The 21,291-nt window shown below is 44.9% G+C and overlaps 1 protein-coding gene across 1 annotated transcript in view; it reads right to left on the bottom strand.

Moving 5' to 3' along the window:
* Positions 1 to 1,238: 1,238 nt before the first annotated feature.
* IL23R (interleukin 23 receptor) overlaps positions 1,239 to 21,291 on the bottom strand; it is a 57,208-nt gene continuing 37,155 nt past the window's right edge. Inside the window, exons 7-10 of the mRNA XM_038752684.1 lie at positions 17,497 to 17,586; positions 10,769 to 10,874; positions 4,152 to 4,242; positions 1,239 to 1,919 (exon numbers count right to left, since the gene is read on the bottom strand). Coding sequence (XP_038608612.1) covers positions 1,239 to 1,919; positions 4,152 to 4,242; positions 10,769 to 10,874; positions 17,497 to 17,586 — 968 coding nt within the window. The remainder of the gene's footprint in view (positions 1,920 to 4,151; positions 4,243 to 10,768; positions 10,875 to 17,496; positions 17,587 to 21,291) is intronic.

Raw genomic sequence — 21,291 nt, 5'->3', positions numbered from 1 at the left:
CTTTTCCCACTCCCTTCTGCATCGCCCTGACTTGCTCCCTTTATTCACAGCCCCACAGCACTTATGTCCATATCCACCATTTATTTATTTCTATTAACATCTATCACCCCCTCTCGACTATAAGCTTGTTGCAGGCAGGGAAGGTGATTACCAACTCTGTTCCTTCGTACTCTCCCAAGTGCTTCATATAGTGATCTGCACACGGTAAGCACTCAATAAATATGATTGAGTGTGCTATTGAGAACTCTGGGATCAATCAATGGTATTTGTTGAGCGTAGATTGTGTGTAGAGCACTGTACTAAGTGCTTGGGAAAATACAGTATACTGCTGTTAGTAGATATGTTAGTATGTTATGTTAGATTAGGCGTTAGTAGACGTTAGTAGCCTTCCCTGATTAAGGCCTCCTTTCCTCTTCTCCCACTCCCCTCTGTGCCACTTTTACTTGCTCCTTCATTCATCCTCCCTCCCATCCCCACAGTACAGATGTATATATCTGTATATATTTGTAATGTATTTATTTATCTATTTTTTTTTATTAATGTCTCTCTCCCCCTCTGGACTGTGAGCTCCCTGTGGGCAGGAATGTGTCTATTTGTTGTTACATCATATTCTCCCAAGCACTTAGTAGTGCTTTGCACTCAGTAAGCGCTCAGTAAATACGATTGAATGAATGAGTGGATGAATGCGGTCCCTGCCCACAAGAAGCTTAAAGTCTGCAGTCTAAATCTTCTTTGATCTCTATAATAATAATAATTGTGGTATTTGTTAAGTGCTTACTATGAGCCAGGCACCATACTAAGTGCAGGGGTAAATACAAGTTTTACCAGGTTGGACAGCGTGACAGAATTGCTGTTGAAAGAAGGGAGAACTTCAGAGCTTTCACCATTTCAAGGGATTATTTTTCAGCATTCAAATCATTACCGTATAACAGTAATAATAATTATAGTGGTATTGTTAACCACTTACTATGTGCCAAGCACTGTTCTAAGTGCTGACACACGCCATCTTTACAGATGGAAAGAACTATCTGAAAGGTTAGATTGGGGTGGACGACTGAGGTGGGGGTCTGGCATTTTACCACCAATGCTGCTGCTTCAGCCTTGTGCATTTTTAGGGCTTGACTGCTCTACCTGGAAACCAGAAACCAAAAGTACAGGAAGTGAGGGGAAGAAGAAGATTCATTTCAGATCCTGAGGCAGCTTTTTGGATTTGATTTTTTGACCCGCAGGCTCACAGCTCAGTGTGGTAAAACAGCAGACTTTTCCAACAATGTACCCGACTGAATCCATCGCCCGGCCGTTTGGGGGATGTAGGAGTGTATGTCGAGAAGATCTTCTTTTGGCGTTCCCAGACATGAGAGCAATTGGTCTGGCACCAGTGTTTGCTCTGGCAGATTTTTCCCAGACTGTCGGTTTTCCGACACTTGGCCCTCCTCCAGGTCACGTATGCCACATATGCCAGCCGAACCCCACCCGCCGCCATTGAAAACGAGACTCAGGTCTTCGAGGAAAATTGTGTGACTCCCAATGAGCGAATCGGAGATAGGGGACACAGGCCTAGGGTAGCCACTCATCAAGACATTCTTGCCCAGGCCCAAGGGGGCTAATTGGAGATCCACGATTGAGGAATCCATGTCATTGGCGTAGCCCTGGCGGGGTTCCCCCAGGAGGAAGTTTGAGGTTTGGGGCTTGTATCCCAGGCTGGGATCGGGAAGATCAGAAAGCTTGGGGGTAGTGGGCTTGACACTCGGTGGGTTTTCCAGATCCCGTCTCTTTTCTGGGGATGTCATTCCGATTTTCTCTTTGCAGCCCTTGGGTTTGAATTTCTCCTGTGGGAAGGTTTCCTGGACCTCTGTAATCTCCGGGTCAGAGTACAGGAACTGCTGGCTCGAATCCTTCATGGTAAATTCACTCTTCTCCTGGGAGGAAAAACAATGAATTTTAAACAAATGGACACTCAAGGGGGCTAAAGTGAATGGCTGTATGAATGATTGGAATTTTGCCTTCTTCCATTTTCCCTCTGTCTCTGCCGTTCCTGTTCCCAATTTTGTCTTCTACCGGTATTATTTCCTTCTTTTGTCCTTTTTGTTATCCTGTGTGGTATTAATTGGCATTAATTAACTCTGCGACATGCATAAAGAAATGGAATATCAGGGACACCTGCACGTTCACTCAACCCTTTTTCCTTTATAAGTCATTCTTTCTCAAAGAGGAGTAGGTAATAGGAAAATCATCTGAATATCGTAACGGCTGCGGGCCAGGGTGGGGGGAGGGGGTGTTTGATGGTTTTGAGGGGGGTGTGTGTGGGTGTGCATGCGTGTGTGTGTGTGGGTGTGGTGTTTCAATGCATTTCAGATGCATTCTTCATTTCCATCAGTACTTTTCAATTCTATAGAATTTGTCAAGGAATGACAGTTAATTAGAGGACCTCAATTACCACAGAACCGTGTGTGTGTGTGTGTGTCTATGTCTGCAGGCAGGTATTTGGATTTATGGCTGGCTGTACTTACTGACGTTGCTCAGATCATGGGGCTGGAAGGCAGCCTGGAAAGGAAAGGCTAACAGCATCCCTCTAATCAGTTCTTTCCTCTAATCAATCAATCAATCATATTTATTGAGCACTTACTGTGTGCAGAGCACTGTACTAAGCGCTTGGGAAGTGCAAGTTGGCAACATATAGAGACAGTCCCTACCCAACAGTGGGCTCAGAGTCTAGAATGGGGAGACAGAGAACAAAACCAAACATATTAACAAAATAAAATAAATAGAATAGATATGGACAATGCTAACCTTCTCACTGAACCTCTAACTCGCCACCGACCTCTCGCTCACATCCTGGTCTGGAACGCCCTCCTTCCTCATACCTGACAGACAATGACTCTCCCCCACCATCATAGCCTTATTGAAAGCCCATCTCTTCCAAGAGGCCTTCCCTGAATAAGCCCTCCTTTCCTCTTCTCCCACTCCCTTCTGCATTGCCCTGACTTGCTCTCATTCTTCATCCCCCCAGCCCCCAGCCCCACAGCACTTCTGTCCATATCTGTCATTTATTTATTTCTATTAATGTCTGTCTCCCTCTCTAGACTGTAAACTCATTATGGGCAGGGAATGTACCTGTTTATTGTTATATTGTGCTCTCCCAAGCACTTAGTACAGCGTTCTGCACATAGTAAGCACTCAATAAATACAATTGAACAATCAGCAGGTAGAACTGAAAGAGTGGACTGAAAGAAAAGGAGAAGCAGGAAGACAGGAAGAGAAGAGATGAGTGACGGGAAGGAGACAAAGAGAGACTGGGAGAGGGAAAGAGAAGAATTAGCTTACAGCTACCCCAGCACTTAGCACATAGTGCATTTCACGTAGAAGCACCTAGTAGATAGAAGAAAAAGAAAGAAAACTTGGAGCAAAAGGCTGAAGTGGAAGGGAAAATGAGAACAGGGAGTGGAAGATGAGGACAGGAAGAGATGTAGACAAGAAGAAGGGAAAGGTGGTATAGAAGGAAAAGGATTGGAGCCAGCTTCAGGAGAAGAGAGGAAAAGGGAGGTGGAAGCAAAACTATAAGAATTACAGGAGCAGTGAGAGAAAGGCAGACAGCGAGACCCAGAAGGAAGAGAACATCACAGGACCCAGTAATTGCTTATGGAAGAGAAGGAAGGGTAGTATTATTTCTGGATTCAAAATGTGAATTAAAGTGAATGCCTAGTTTTTTGTTTTTTTTCTGCTTTTTTGCAGTACTTGTTAAGCACTTACTCTGTGCCAAGCATGGTACTAAGCACTGGGGTAGATTCAAGATAATAATAATAATAGTTATGGTACTTGCTACGCACTTGTTATGTGCCAAGCACTGTTCTAAACACTGGGGTAGATGCAAGTTAGGTTGGACACAGTCCCTGTCCCACATAGGGCTCACACACTTAATCCCCATTTCACAGATGAGGTAACTGAGGCCCAGAAAAGTGATGTGACTTGCCCAAGGTCACACAGCAGACGTGGCAGAGCCGGGATTAGAACCCATGAGCTTCTAGCTCTCAGGTCCATGCTCTATCCATTAAGCCTAACTGCTTCTGCTCAAATTTAGTGGAAATTTGACACCTTTCCTTGAACCCCCCAGAATCACATCGGTCGCAGAGTGATTTCAGTTTACTGGTTACCTTCAAGGTCTTCATGGCACTACTGTTTTTTATGTTGGGAATGTCTTCCTGAAGCCAGCTGGGCAGCAGTGACCAGAGTCTTCTTTTCACTCTACGACACAACAGTGACATATTAGAAGAATTTCTTGGCTCTTTCTTGGACGTTGCCTGAGGGCCTCTTATGCCGTGTTCTTGTGATATTTCATCAGCTGCCAACTATCCCCTTTCCCTCTTGTGTCCTCTCCCTTCCTCCCCTCTCTTCTTTCCCCAGCTCTCATACCACCCTGTTTGCCACCCGTCTTTTCCCCCAGACTTGGAGTTCCAACTTGGGAAACACGACCAGGGTGGAAGTTGGCTGGGACTAAGGCCAGGCAATGACAGCCCACTGGCTGGGATTAAGCTTGTCGTAGGCAGGGAATGTGTCCATTTATTGTCCTGTTATATTCTCCCAAGTGCTTAGTACAGTGCTCTGCACTCAGTAAGTGCTCAATAAATACGACTGAATGAATGAATGACGGATTGGGTTCAGCCCAGGGCCCACAGAGGAACTGCTTCAAACCCGGCCACATGGAACCTCTTTGAGAGCAGGGGATTTGTTTTTTGTATTCCAAAGAAAATAAAAAGACTGTGAGCTCCCCCTCTAGACTGTGAGTTGATTGTGGGAAGGGATTATCACTCTTTATTGTTGTATCATACTTTCCCAAGCACTTCATACAGTGCTCTGCACACAGTAAGCGCTTAATAAATATGATTGAATGAATGAATAATAATAATAAGCTTGTTATGGGCAGAGAATGTGTCTGCTAATTCTGTTGTATTCTCCCAAGTGCTTAGTACAGTGCTCTACACATAGTAAGTGCTCAATAAATACCATTGATTGATTGATTGATTACTATTATTAATAATAATAACAATGATGGCATTTATTAAGTGCTTACTATGTGCAAAGCACTGTTCTAAGTGCTGGGGAGGTTACAAGGTGATCAGGTTGTCCCATGGGGGGCTCACAATCTTAATCCCCATTTTACAGATGAGGTAACTGAGGCACAGAGGAATTAAGTGACTTGCCCAAAGTCACACAGCTGACAGTTGGCGGAGCCAGGATAATGATGGCATTTATCGGGTAGGGACTGTCTCTATGTGATGCCAATTTGTACTTCCCAAGCGCTTAGTACAGTGCTCTGCACATAGTAAGCGCTCAATAAATACGATTGATTGATTGATTGATTGATTTATTAAGCACTTACTATGTGCAAAGCACTGTTCTAAGCTCTGGGGAGTTTACAAGGTGATCAGGTTGTCCCACGGGGGGCTCACAGTCTTAATCCCCATTTTACAGATGAAGGAACTGAGGCACAGAGAAGTTAAGTGACTTGCCCAAAGCCACACAGCTGACAGTTGGCGGAGCCAGGATAATGATGGCATTTATTAAGCACTTACTATGTGCAAAGCACTGTTCTAAGCTCTGGGGAATTTACAAGGTGATCAGGTTGTCCCACGGGGGGCTCACGGTCTTAATCCCCATTTTACAGATGAAGGAACTGAGGCACAGAGAAGTTAAGTGACTTGCCCAAAGCCACACAGCTGACAATCAGCAGAGCTGGGATTTGAACCCATGACCTCTGACTCCAAAGCCCGTGCTCTGTCCACTGAGCCATGCTGCTACTACTACTACACTGAGTCTACTAATAATAATGACAATGGCATTTGTTAAACACTACATGCCAAGCACTGAACTAAGCCCTGGGATAGATGCAAGTTAATTAATTAATCTATCAATCAATGATATTTATTGAGTCCTTACTATAAGCATAGCAATGTACTAAGTGCTTGGGAGAGTATAATACAACAGAGTTAACAGACATGTTCCCTGCCCACAACAAGCTTACAGTCTGGATGGGGAAACTGACACTAATAAAATCAGGTTGGAAACAGTCCTTATTCCACATTTTAAGTAGCAGGCAGAACAAGTATCAAATCCCCATTTTACAGATGAGGAAACTGAGGCTCAGAGATGTTAAGTGACTCACCCAAGGTCACAGAGCAGGAACGTGGCAGAGCTTAGTACAGTGCCTAGCACGGACCACTGATGCATTGGAGTCCTGGCCAACTTTGTTTTTACCCCCTTGCCAGCAGCAGAATTCTTTGGGAATTTTTCTGTGCTTCATGAATTCCAAGCTTTCCTTGCCTGGTTCCACCCCCCCTCCAGGCCTTCTTCAATCAGTGGCATTTACTGAGCACTTACTGTGTGCAGAGCACTGTATTGAGCTCTTGGGAGAGTACAACACTACAATATAACAGTCACATTCCCCATCCACAATGAGTGTACAGTTCTTTTTTGCCCCACTTGTCCACGCTGCTTCTCATCTCTTCCCACTCCTTATTCATTCATTCATTCAATCGTATTTATTGAGTGCTTACTGTGAGCAGAGCACTGTACTAAGCGCTTGGGAAGTACAAGTTGGCAATATATAGAGACGGTCCCTACCCATCAGCGGGCTCACAGTCTGGAAGGGGGAGACAGAGAACAAAACATATTAACAAAATTAAATAAATAGAATAAATAAGTACAAATAAAATAAATAAATAAATAGAGTAATAAATACATACAAACATATATACAGGTGCTGTGGGGAGGGGAAGGAGGTAAAGCGGTGGGATGGGGAGGGGGAGGAGGGCGAGAGGAAGGAGGGGGCTCAGTCTGGGAAGGCCTCCTGGAGGAGGTGAGCTCTCAGTAGGGCTTTGAAGGGAGGAAGAGAGCTAGCTTGGCGGATGTGCGGAGGGAGGGCATTCCAGGCCAGAGGGAGGAATCTCCTCCTTAAAAACCTCCAATGGTTTGCCTATTCCTCTCTTCATCAAGGAGAATCTCCAGGCCCTTGGCTTTATGTCACTCAATCAGCTCTCTTCTACTTTACTTTCTACTCTTTTCTTCCACTTCACCCCAGCTCACACTCTTGGTTGCTTTCATGCTAGCCACCTCATTATCTCTCCCGCGTCGACTTCTTGCTCGTGCCTTATCCCATGCCTGGAATTCCCTCCCCCTTCACATCTTTCAGACCTCAGCTCGTCTCATCTTCAAATCCCTTTAGAAACCACATCTCCTCCTCCGGGAAGCCTGCTCTGATTAATCTCTAATCTTCTACGTTACATACCTACAACTTCCACATCAGCACTTTCAGGCTACTTAAACGCTTGAGTACTCATAACTCCCTTCTCAGTAGCACTGGTGTACATTTCTTCCTCTAATCTGCAATTAATTTTAATTCCTGGTTCCCCACTAGACTGTAAACTCTTTGAAGGCCGGGCTCATATCTGCTGATTCTAGTGTATTCTCCCAAGTGCTTAGTACAGAGCTCTGGACACAGTAGATGTTCAGTAAATATTATTGATTAATGGAATGATATTGCTCGTAGTTTTTGGTTCTTACGATTACCCTCCAATATTCAGCCAAAATTCGGTTCCTCTTTGGAGTGTGGTTCTGAATTAGTGTTTTAATGGATTTTTAACCCAGTTTTTATTCTTGAGCAAAATTCAGGGAAATGTCATGATTGACATAGATTGTCAGGCCTATAATTGATTCATTCAATCGTATTTATTGAGCGCTTACTGTGTGCAGAACAATTCAGGGAAATGTCATGATTGACATAGATTGCAGGCCTATAATTCATTCATTCAATCCTATTTATTGAGCGCTTACTGTATGCAGAGCACAATACTAAGCACTCGGGAGAGTACAATACAACAATAAATGGACACATTCCCTGCCCACAACGAGCTTTGATTTCCAATCTCAATCAGGAAACAAACCACAATAGATTAGGCACTTCCAAAAGTTTTCCTAGTGTATATCCCATCCAAGCAAGCCCTTCCCCTTTAAAATAGTTATTCAGGGAACAGGAAATTATGCCCACCTTCCTTTTCCCCTCCCTTGTTTAATAAATCCTCATGAGAACCACCATCCTCTAGCAAAAAGCCCCTCATGAACCTCAAATTTCAAGGTGAGAACACAGTATTGTGGTAAACGATCAGCCAGGATTGTAAGGGGCAGATGCAAGATGTGGAAAAACATCATAAATGGAGGTATTAAATGCCAAACAAGTTTTATGTTATACCCAAGAGCTGTCCTGTGGAACTTTCCCAAATTAAACTAATTCCTCAGAGAAATATTAAACTAAGGAATGATATGTTATTATTAGATATGTTTATTAAAAGTCACAGAACGTGAGGCCTTGAAAGAACAAGCAGGAAAAAATGTGGTCCTGTTATAGGTTTTCCATACTTATGACATGTTTACACCTTTTTTAATTTCCATTTTATGAAGGACTTTTATAGCTGAACAGAGAGCAACAGGATACGCACAGGTGGGCCACAATTAGATTGGGCTTGGGAAAATGTTCTTTAATCTTGTTTCTTAACTTTTTCTCAACTATAGAAAATGTTCCCTATTTAGACTCCATACCTATCCTTACCAAGGGAATCCTGGCCTTCAGATGATATTTTGGGAGCATTTTTTTTAATTACGAAAGAAAATAGGGCATCTTTGGTTAATAGCTTGAATATTAAACTCCATGTAGCGCTCGGGTTTGAAATCTCATAGGGCTCTACAATCGGTCATAATTAAAAACAGCATAATGTGATGCACTAAATTAGCTGGCCTCCCTCACCAGGGCATTGTTGGGATCCTAGTTTATGAGTAATTTAACGTTTGTAATCTTTCTTAAGTTCCCCAGAGGAAAAAGGCCAACATCGGACTGTATAAATCTTAACTCGTAAATATAGCTCTGGCTTGGAAAACAGAACCTGCTAACCTTCCAAATGTCAAGAGCAGTTGGTTTTAAAACTCTCATATATATTTTTATGGAATGGGAAAAAACAACCTACTGTTCTTATGAAACAAGTGGAAGCAAGACAAGAAAACCGGTCTGTTAACCAGTCAGACTAAGAACCTTCTCAGGTGCCAAAAGTGGAAGCAGTTTTATGACTCCCAGGGTAACTGCGGGGCTCTTTTAAGGTAATGGGAAAAGTTCAAATGTCCCTTGAAATCCCTTAAAATCCAGATTTCTGCTGCACAGAGAAGCAGCGTGGCCTGGTGGACAGAGCCCAGAAATACTTGGGTTCTAATTCCAGCTCGGCCACTTATCTGCTGTGTGACATTGGGTAAGTCCCTTCACCTCTCTGGGCCTCATCTGCAAAATGGGGACTAAGACTCTGAGCCCCGTAGGGGACGCGGACAATGTCCGACCTGATTAGCTTAGATCTTCCTCAGCACTTAATAAAGTGCCTGGTGAATAGTAAACGCTTAACAAATACCACTTAAAAAAAGTTTTTTCATGACATGTGCAAAGTTCCTGTTTTGTCCTACTAGGACTATTGTTAGTGGAGTTTGACTGTACTTTCCAAGCGCTTAGTACAGTGCTCTGCACACAGTAAGCACTTAATAAAGTATGTTTGGTTTTGTTCTCTGTCTCCCCCTTTTAGACTGTGAGCCCACTGTTGGGTAGGGACTGTCTCTATACGTTGCCAACTTGTACTTCCCAAGCGCTTAGTACAGTGCTCTGCACACAGTAAGCGCTCAATAAATACGATTGATGATGATGATGAATAAATATGATTGAATGAATGAGTAGAATTTGTGCGGCTCTCAGTGGTACTTATTGAGCTTCTATAAGCACTCAACAAATACCATCGATCGATTTAAATTAATGTCTGTCTCCCCTTCTAGGCTGGAAGTTCATCATGGGCAGGGAACGTGTCTACTAATTTTGTGATATTACACTTAGTCCAGTTACCAGTACCAAGTGCTTAGTACAGATTTCTGCACAGAGTAAGTGCTCAATAAATACCATTGATTGACTGATTTATTGATCTGCATACCAAACAGTTTACTCAGCACTCAGGGGAGTATAATATCATTCTCCCAATTAATCAATTAATCTCATTTATCAGGCACTTCCTCTGTGCAGAGCACTGTACTAAGCAGTTGGGAGAAAGCAAAAACACATTCCTGCACACAATAATTAACCTTTTCACTGTGCCTCGATCTTGCTGGTCTTGCTACGACGCTTGGCCCACATCCTGCCTCTGGCCTGGAATGCCCTCCCTCCTCAAATTTGACAATTACTCTCCCCCCATTCAAAGCCTTACCAAAGTTACACCTCCTCCAAGAGGCCTTCCCAGACTAAGCCCCACTTTTCCTCATCTCTGCATCACCCTGACTTTCTCCCTTTACTCTTCCCCTCTGCCAGCCCCACGGCACTTATGTACATATCTATAATTTTATTTATTTGTATTGATTTCTGTCTTCCCCCTCGCCCTCCCAGACTGTAAGCTCGCTGTGGGCACGGAATGTGACTCTTGTATTGTACTCTCCCAAGCACTTAGTACAGTGCTCTTCACACAGTAAGTGTTTAACAAACACGATTGAATGAATGAATGAAGAAAAAGACACAATCTCTACCCACAAGGAGTTTACAATGTAATGGGGGATCTGATCAGCGTAAATTATTAGCTATTAATAATAGAATACTATTTATTGATTGCCTATTGGACACAGTGCATTGTACTAAATGCTTAATTACACCATTAATGACTCCTAGAAGAAGAAAGAAGAGAGGAAGGGAGATGGAAATCAAACTTACCGGATTCTCAATGATTTTTTAAGTATCAGCACTAGAAGGCCAGTGGAAGGGAGGATGGCACAGAGTATCATCCCAGCTAAAACCCCATGGTTGTTATGGCTTCTGTCTGAAAAGAAAATTCAAAATTACGGAGACCATTCCCTCATCAAATAAACCCAGAACCTCACCGGTCCCCTTCTCTTCTGGTGTGAAGCAGAGATCATTGAACAGCCCCCCGCCCCCAACAAATGACGAAGAGGGGTAGTTTTTCCCTTCATTTCTTGTCTGTTGGCTATCTCCCATCTTTTGCATTTGGTAGCAGCAGCAACTGGTTATTAAAGGTATTAATTTTAAAGACCTGATCCCCCGGATCGAGAACTTAATTTCAAAAATACGGGCTGGTAAATTTTCAGCCAGTATTCTGGGCCAGAGACAGAAGGCCTAGGGCGTCCTGAATAAATAAATCCTGGATCGCTCACCTAAATATCCGCTTTCCTTTTTCCTCCGATCTACGAATTATTTTCGTGTCAGTCTGCCCTGCTAGACTGCAAGTGCCTTTCAGTTGGTGTCTTCTAACTTTTGGGTACTCTCCCGAGCATTAAGTACAGTGCTGTGCAACCAAGAGCCCAATAAGTGCTCATCGATTGATCAGGTGAACTCTGATAGAGGTGATGAAGATAATGGTGAGGGTCGGCTGGATCAAAGAAAAGGCATTTTCTCGGTTTAGAAAACTAGAGACCTTGAATTATCAGGAAGAAACCCATTTGCCTGGGAAAGGGGCTAACCAATATTTTTATCTTTTGAACCACTGGTTCTGTCCCTTGATTAAAATAATAATAATAATAATGGCATTTGTTAAGTGTTTACTATGTGCAAAGCACTGTTCTAAGCGCTGGGAGGGGTACAAGGTGATCAGGTTGTCCCACATGGGGCTCACAGTCTTAATCCTCATTTTACAGATGAGGTAACTGAGGCACAGAGAAGTTGTCACACAGCTAAGTGGCGGAGTCAGAATTCGAACCCATGACCTCCCACTCCCAAGCCCATGCTCTTTCCACTGACCCATGCTGCTTCCCTAACAATAATTACTGTTGTTATTTTAATTATAATTCTTTGTTAATTATCATACCAATAGTAATAATGATAATGATATATGGAATGACCTACCAAGGGCTTGTTTCCTTATTTGTTTTTTCTTTCTGGTTTGGGTTGGAAAACCAGGGCAGAATGCAGTCTGTGAACCTTTGGTTTGGACCGATGAGGTGAGAGCAATTTGAGAACAGCAAGCTTCCCCTGTGTGAAACCTTTTTTGGGGATTTCTGTGGATTGATGATGGGTTTCTAGATGTGCACATGTGGTCAGAGCTGCGTGCTGGAATGCATGGTTTGTCTGTGGGCTTTTCAGCGACAGACCCTGTTTGGTTGGAGGGAGCCAGACTAAAATTCCCAGCTAAAAAGCAGGCCAGCCCGCAGCATCTAGGCTTCCACATCTTCTGAGAAATGCATGTGATTCTTTTGGTGATGATGATGATGGCATTTGTCAGCTGTGTGACTTTGGGCAGGTCACTTCACTTCTCTGGGCCTCAGTTCCCTCATCTGTAAAATGGGGATTTAAGACTGTGAGCCCCCCGTGGGACAACCTGATCGCCTTGTAATGTCCCCAGCACTTAGAACAGTGTGAAAGGGAGGAGAAATGATGTAAGTGAATAACCCAAACAGATGAAACTGTCATAGTGGGTTTGAATCAGCATGGCCCGGAAAGAGCCTAGGCTTGAGAGTCAGAGGACTTGGATTCTATGATTCTTGCCTTCGTGGAAGTTGTTCTAACTGTAATTGTGTCGTGTTATATTGTTAAGCCTGTCCACTTGCTTTGTTCTGTTTTTGTCGTCTGTCTCCCCCCTCCTAGACTGTGAGCCCGTTGGGTAGGGATTGTCTCTATCTGTTGCCGAATTGTACTTCCCAAGCGCTTAGTACAGTGCTCTGCACACAGTAAGCGCTCAATAAATATGATTGAATGAATGAATGAATTCTTTTGTTGGTTGGTTCGTTCAGTCGTAATTATTGAGCGCTTACTGTGTGCAGAGCACTGTATTAAGTGCTTGGGAAAGGACAATACAACAATAAACAGTGACCTTCCCTGACCACAACAGCTTACAGTCTAGCGAGGGGGAGACAGTCACCGATACAAATAAATAAAATCACCTTAGGGACCAAAAGATGGAGTCCAGGGAGATCGTTTGAGTTAACACTGGCCTCCTTTATTGGAGGGTTCATGAGAGTGAATTTTAGTCTGCTCGGAGGAGTAGCTCTATCCAAGGTGATCCACCCACCATCATCATCATCATCAATCGTATTTATTGAGTGCTTACTGTGTGCAGAGCACTGTACTAAGCACTTGGGAAGTACAAGTTGGCAACATAGGTTTTCAGATGTACCGGTGTACCTTCCTAAGCACTTAGTCCCACAGAGAGCTTAATCCATACTTCATGCTGCTGCCCAGATTATCTTTGTCCAGAAACGCTCTGGGCATACCACTCCCCTCCTCAAAAATCTCCAGTGGCTACTAATCAATCTGCACATCAGGCAGAAACTCCTCACCCTGGGCTTCAAGGCTGTCCATCACCTCGCCCCCTCCTACCTCACCTCCCTTCTCTCCTTCTCCAGCCCAGCCCGCACCCTCCGCTCCTCCACCGCTGATCTCCTCACCGTACCTCGCTCTTGCCTGTCCCGCCATAGACCCCCGGCCCCCGTCCTCCCCCGGGCCTGGAATGCCCCCAATCCCTCTGCCCATCCGCCAAGCTAGCTCTCTTCCTCCCTTCAAGGCCCTGCTGAGAGCTCACCTCCTCCAGGAGGCCTTCCCAGACTGAGCCCCTTCCTTCCTCTCCCCCTCGTCCCCCTCTCCATCCCCCCATCTTACCTCCTTCCCTTCCCCACAGCACCTGTATATATGGATATATGTTTGTACATATTTTTTACTCTATTTATTTATTTATTTTATTTGTACATATCTATTCTATTTATTTTATTTTGTTAGTATGTTTGGTTTTGTTCTCTGTCTCCCCCTTTTAGACTGTGAGCCCACTGTTGGGTAGGGACTGTCTCTATATGTTGCCAATTTGTACTTCCCAAGCGCTTAGTACAGTGCTCTGCACATAGTAAGCGCTCAATAAATACAATTGATGATGATGAGGGAGAACAGGTATTGCATCCCCATTTGACAGATGAGGTAACGGAGACACAGAGAAGTGACTTGCCCAAGATCACCTAGTAGGTATGTGGCAGAGCCGAGATTAGAACCCACATCTCTGACCCCCAGGCCCAAGCTCTGTCCACTAGGCCTTGCTGCTAACTGCCCCACCTAAGCAAGTGGGTAACTCCCAGCCCTCCTAGCATACATATACATATCTTCATAGGCCATTGCTCCCTTCTAGCTGTCACGTAATTGGGGGTCTGTTTTCGCTTCAAGATTGTAAACTCCTTGAGGGCAGGGACTGTGTCTATTTGGACTCTCCCAGGTGCCTGATACAGTGCTCTGCACACAGTAAAATACCACCGACTGTTTGATTCTTTAATCAAATTTCAAAAGCACAGCATTTCACTCTCCTCTTTTTGAATGTGGGTCTTTAAATGGACACCACAGCATATCAGGAGAATGTAAAGAAGCAGCGTGGCTCAGTGGAAAGAGCACAGGCTTTGGAGTCAGAGGTCATAGGTTCAAATCCCGGCTCCACCAATTGTCAGCTGTGTGACTTTGGGCAGTGTCACTTAACTTATCTGTGCCTCAGTTACCTCATCTGTAAAATGGGGATTAAGACTGCGAGCACCCCGTGGGACAATCTGATCACCTTGTAACTTCCCCAGTGCTTAGAACAGTACTTTGCACATAGTAAGCGCATAATAAATGCCATCATTGTTATTATTATTAAGAAGCACATCAAGCCAGTGTTGACCAAGTGAAACCCTGGACTTCCAAAACCCTTTGTCGGGCAGGTCTGGCTTATTGGGAAGAGCACGGGCTTTGGAGTCAGAGGTCATATGTTCAAATCCCGGCTCTGCCAATTGTCAGCTGTGTGACCTTGGGCAAGTCACTTAACTTCTCTGGATCTCATCTGTAAAATGGGGATAAAGACTGTGAGCCCCCCGTGGGACAACCTGATCACCTTGTAACCTCCCCAGCGCTTAGAACAGTGCTTTGCACACAGTAAGCGATTAATAAATGCCATTATTATCATTATTATTATTATTAAACGGTTCCTTGGACTAGCGGTCAATGGGGGCCCATGCTCCTTTCACTTGTTCGCTAGGTGTGGCAGAGGAATGTGTCTGGGCTCTAAGGGGCACTAGTGAATTTTTTGGGAGGGAGAAAATAATAATAATTGTGGTATTTATTAAGTGCTTACTAGGTGCCAGTGCAGGGATGGCTGCAGGTAAATTGGGTTAGACCCAGTCCCTGTCCCATATAGGGCTCATAGTCTCAATCCCCATTTTACAGATGAGGGAACTGAGGCACAGAGAAGTGAAGTGACTTGACCAAGGTCACACAACAGACAAGTGGTGAAGCCAGGATTAGAACTCATGACCTTCTAGACTGTGAGCCTGTTGTTGGGTAGGAACCATCTCTATATGTTGCCTATTTGTACTTCCCAAGTGCTTAGTACAGTGCTTTGCACACAGGAAGCGCTCAGTAAATACAATTGAATGCATGAATGACCTTCCGACTCCCAGGCCAATTCTCTATCCACTATGCCATGCTGGGATGTCACCTGGACCAATCAATCAACACTATTTATTGAGCACTTACTGTGTGCAGAGCACTGTATTAAGCGCTTGGGAGAGTCGGTAGCCACGTTCCCTGCCCACTACTTCCCTGAATATCACTTTCACCCTCCACAATACCACTTCAGTGCCAACAGCATGTGCTGGCTCGGAAATGGCACTACAGATCCCGGCACTCAGATTATTCCCCAAAACTCCTGGAGTATTCAGACAAAAATCTCAATGGATTTTCCAGCATTGGGTAAAAATGGAAATGATGGAAAATTGAAGAGTAGCAGCATGGCTTAGTCGAGAAAGCACAGGCTTGGGGGTCAGAGGGCATGGATTCTAATCCCGGCTCCACCACTTGTCTGCTGTGTGACCTTGGGCAAGTCACTTCACTTCTTTGTGACAATTACCTCATCTGTAAAATGGGGAGTAAGACTGTGAGCTTCATGTGGGTCAGGGACTGTGTTCAACCTGATTACCTTCCCCAGTGCTTAAAACAGTGCTTGGCATATAGTAAGTACTTAACAAATACTATTATTATTATTACTGAAAGTCATTGTTTGAAAAACCTGGGAATTTGGGGTATAAGAATTGGTGGTTTAAATGGAAAATGGTCCTTGCTCAGAGTTTGGGAAGAATGGGCCCCGGGAGCTCCTCTAGGCTGTCTGAATCACTGGGAAAACACTACAGTAATCACAATAATTGTAGCATTTGTCAAGTGCTCACTAAGGGCCAAGCTCCGTGTTAAGCACTGGGGTAGATACAAGATATGGGTTCTAATCCCGCATCCTCCACTTATCTGCTGTGTGGGCTTAGGCAAGTTACTTCATTTCTCTGTGCCTGTGTTACCTCATCAGTAAAATAGGGATTAAGTCTGTGTGAGCCTCAAATGGGAGACTGTGTCCAACCGGATTTGCTTGTAATAATAATAGTAATAATAATGGCATTTGTTAAGTGCTTACTATGTGCAAAGCACTGTTCTAACCGCAGTGCTTAGTACAGTGCCTGGTACCTAGAAAGCACTTAACAAATACCATCATTATTAGATAGGAAGACTACAGCCATACCAGGAAGCTGGACTGTTTCCTCTTGGATTCACATGGGATTTGACCTCTGCATATACGCTATCTTGTCACTGTGAAAAACCACCCCAATATTCCTGTTTCAGATTCCACTGGGCCAGGGTCAAACGTGTCAGGCTAGAGAAGCAGTGTGGCCTAGTGGAAAGAGCACAGGCCTGGGAATCAGAATCAATCACTCAATCATATTTATTGAATGCTTAACATGTCTCCCCCTTCTAGACTGTGAGCCAGTTGTTGGGTAGGGACCGTCTCTATATGTTGCCAACTTGTACTTCCCAAGCGCTTAGTACAGTGCTCTGCACACAGCAAGCGCTCAATAAATACTATTGAATGAATGAATGAATGAATGTGCAGAACACTGTACTAAGTGCTTGGGAGAGGACAATATAATAGACACATTACCCGCCCACAACGAGCTTAGAGTCTAGAGGACCTGGGTTCTAATCCTAACTCCACCACCTCCGCTGCGTGACCTTGGACAAGTCACTTCACTTCTCTGGGCTTCTGTTACCTCATCTGTAAAATGGGGATTAACTCTGTGAGCCCTAAATGGGACATGGACTGTGTCCAACCTGATTAGGCATTGCTTTTCTGGGGCTTGGAAAGCCACTTATGGCTCTTTCAAGACTTTGTTATCTCTCTCTCCTTTTAGACTGTGAGCCCACTGTTGGGTAGGGACTGTCTCTATATGTTGCCAACTTGTACTTCCCAAGCGCTACAGTGCTCTGCACACAGTAAGCGCTCAATAAATACGATTGATTGATTGATTGATTGATTAGCTTGTATTTACCTCAGCGCTCAGTACGGGGTCTGGCCCATGGTAAGCACTCAAAACAATACCATTAAAAAACATAAAATGGGGCCCGGTTTCACCCTCACCAAACCCAAACCCAGCTCTTCTTACCAAAAGTAGGGTGTTCCTTAAAGACGGAAGCAATCAAAGGCTCGATATGGAGAGGCGATTGTGTGGACCATTGCAGCGATGACCCGAGGCCTGAAAAAGAATAGAAAAGCCACTCAAGTTTGGCCCCTTAAAGCATGAATGCCGATGGTTGCCTTGTAAGCTGGTTTCTTTGCTCGCCCACTGAATTAGGGTGGCAATAAACTAGCCACTTGAAAGGTGAATTAAAGCAGTGGCCTTCGAGTTCACTTTGTGATCAAGTAAGTCGGAGAGGAAGGAAGTGCCCTGCGAAAGCCGTAAAAACTGCTCGGAGGTCAGGAACCGGCAAGGAGCTTTGATGGATCTCACTGGGGTTGAGGGCCGGGAGGCTTCCGGGATCATTAGTACCTGGAATCCGGTGTTCCCCATATCCCAGAGCTGGACCCAGAGGCCGCCCCCCCTGCCTCTCTCAGCCTGGAACTCCCTTCTAGAAGCTGTGGTAAAATCCCCACTCCCTAGGCACTTCCAAGACGCCTTCCATCTGGCCCTTGCGCAATTCTCCGAAAGGCTGTTTTTCCTCACCCTTTCTTGGCTTGGGACAAGAAGCCCGATTTTGATTAGCAGACACTTTTTGGAATTTTAACCGGGGGTGGAATGGCATTAATGACTTTCTGAGCCTCTCCCTCTGGCACTGAGCCTTCCCTCTTAAGCTCACATACGGGGCCGTTGTGATCCTGCTAATGAGAGTTTCCACAGAAGAGGGGAAGCTTCCAGTTGGGCTGGCAAGGAGGCCTAGGGCTTTTGGGCCAATTCCCTTTGCCTCAGGGAAAAGGTGCCAAAGTTGAGGGCGAGGGCACCGTTCGGCAGACAAGACATTCCTCGGAGATTTTTTGGACACCTCATACTTTTCCTCTTTTGCCACCCCTAAGGGAGCCCTTCTTCGGGCCTGTTCAGCCCTTCCCTTTGAAAGAATTCTGTTCCTGCCTAAGAGCTGCCATTTTGAGTCCCCCTTAATTACTCAGTTGCCTCAGGACATACAGCAGGCACCATACCCCACACACGTTTCTGGACTGTGAGCTCGTTGTGGGCAGGGAACGTGTCTCGCAACTCTCTTGTATTAAACTCTTCCAAAGTGCTCTGCACACGGTAACTGCTCGATAAATAGGATAGATTTACTGACTCGAATCTCTGCAAATCAGGTCCTGGAGCCTCTTGGTATTTCTGTGGCACCGCGGTGGTATTTGCAGGGCGGTGGTTTAATAATAATTATTATAATGATAATTGTGGTATTTGTTAAGCGCTATGTGCCAGGCACTTGGGTAGGTACGAGCTAATCGGGATAGACATAGTCCCTGTCCCACATGGGGCTCACAGTCTTAATCCCCACTTTACAGATGAGGAACCTGAGGCACAGAGAAGTGAAGTAACTTGCCCTAGGTCACTCAGCGGATGAGTGACGGGGCCGGGATTAGAACCCAGGTCCTCTGACTCCTAGGCCTGACACTTTCTCCTAGGCCACGCTGCTTCCCTGAGAGAGTTTCATTTTGCCAAGTAAGACCCCATTCCAGAAGGCTTTCTTTCCTGTTCCGAGGTAGATGTGCCCTTCTAAGCTTCGATTTTCCACATGAAAGGGGGAAATATGATTTTGAAGAAATCCACTTCCTTCGGGGGAGTCTGCTGCCCTGCCTCAGTGGACCTAGGAGTACCATCTCTCAGCCTAGGGGGTGTCTTCTGCTGTGAGCCGCCTCAGCCTAGGGGGAGTCTACCATAGTAGGCGGCATCAGCAGACCTAGGTACACCTTCACCCAGCCTAAGGGAAGTTCATTCATTCATTCATTCATTCATTCATTCATTCAATCGTATTTATTGAGCACTTACTGTGTGCAGAGCACTGTACTAAGCACTTGGGAAGTACAAGTTGGCAACAGATATAGGCGGTCCCTACCCAACAGCGGGCTCACAGTCTAGAAGGGGGAGACAGACAACAAAACAAAACATGTCGACAGATGTCAAAGTCGTCAGAATAAATAGAATTAAAGCTATATGCACATCATTAACAAAATAAATAGAATAGTAAATATGTACAAGGAAAATAAATAGAGTAATAAATCTGTACAAATATATATACAAGTGCTGTGGGGAGGGGAAGGAGGTAGGGCAGGGGGGTTAGGGAGGAGGAGAGGAAAAAGGGGGCTCCTGTGGGAAGACCTCTTGGAGGAGGTGAGCTCTCAGTAGGGCTTTGAAGGGAGGAAGAGAGCTAACTTGGCGGATGGGTGGAGGAAATCTGCTGCTTGTGTGGTCCCAGTGGGCCTAGGAGCACCATCCCCCATCTTGCTCCAGTAGCAGTGTGGCTCTGTGGAAAAGAGCCCGGGCTTTGGAGTCAGAGGTCATGGGTTCAAATCCTGGCTCTGGCCATTGTCAGCTGTGTGACTTTGGGCAAGTCACTTAACTTCTCTGGGCCTCAGTTCCCTCATCTGTAAAATGGGGATTAAGACTCTGAGCCCCCCGTGGGGCAACCTGATCACCTGGTAAGCTCCCTAGCACTTAGAACAGTGCTTTGCACATAGGAAGTGCTTAATAAATGCCATCATCATTATTATTATTATTACAGTGCTCTGCACATAGCGAGCACTCAGGAAATACCACTGATTGATTGATTGGGCCTCCAGGTCTCCACCAAGTGAGTTTAGTCCTCAGAGCGTCAATCTTTTCGCTGCCATGGCAGTCATGTTAGGTAGGTGGTCTTTCTACTTGGAGAGGACCCTGCCCCTAGTGAGACAGCATCCACGGGTAGGAGGGTCTTTGAGAGAGAGAGAGAGAGTCTTGCACATTTGCATTCTCTTTTTTATGGTATTTGTTAAGCACTTACTATGTGCCAGGTACTGTAGTAAGCGCTGCGGTAGATACTAATCAGGTTGGGCACAGTCCGTGTCCCCCATGGAGCTCACAAGTCTTATAGAGTCAGAAGTCGTGGGTTCAAATTCCGGATCTGCCAATTGTCAGCTGTGTGACTTTGGGCAGGTCACTTAACTTCTCTGTGCCTCAGTTACCTCATCTGTGAAATGAGAATTGTGACTGTGAGCCCCCTGTGGGACAACCTGATCACCTTGTAACCTCCCCAGCACTTAGAACAGTGCTTGGCACATAGTAAGTGCTTAATTAATGCCATCATCATTACTATTATCCCCATCTTACAGATGAGGGAAGTGAGGTGTGGAGAAGTGAAATGACTTGCCCAAGGTCACACAGCAGACAAGTGGTGGAGCTGGGATTAGAACCCAGGTCCTTCTGACTCCCAGACATGTGCCCGATTCTCTAGGCTACACTGCTTCTCATTCTTCGTTCAGGAGACTGAGCCCCCTTTTTCCTCTCCTCCTCCCCCTCCCCACAGCACCTGTATATATGTTTGTACAGATTTATTACTCTATTTATTTTACCAGTACATATTTACTATTCTATTTATTGTATTAATGATGTGCATCTAGCTTTATTTCTATTTATTCTGATGACTTGACACCTGTCCACATATTTTGTTGTCTGTCTGTCTCCCCCCTCTAAACTGTAAGCCCGTTGTTGGGTAGGGACCGTCTCTATATGTTGCCAACTTGTACTTCCCAAGCGCTTAGCACAGTGCTCTGCACACAGTAAGCGCTCAATAAATATGATTGATTGATTGAATGAATGAAAATATAGTAATGCCCCTCTTTTGGCCCCCTGAGATTCAGTTGCTAGAGTTGTTGGCAAGAGAGTGTGGATGGTTTGGTGTAAACCGTCACCACAACTGCAAGAATTTAACTCAAGAAAATATCAGAAACTAGC

This window comes from Tachyglossus aculeatus, chromosome 10 (genome assembly GCF_015852505.1).
Source record: "Tachyglossus aculeatus isolate mTacAcu1 chromosome 10, mTacAcu1.pri, whole genome shotgun sequence".
NCBI classification, from domain to species: Eukaryota; Metazoa; Chordata; class Mammalia; order Monotremata; family Tachyglossidae; genus Tachyglossus; species Tachyglossus aculeatus.
The sequence above is the reverse complement of the archived record's forward strand: the minus strand, read 5'-3'. Positions and strand labels throughout refer to the sequence as shown.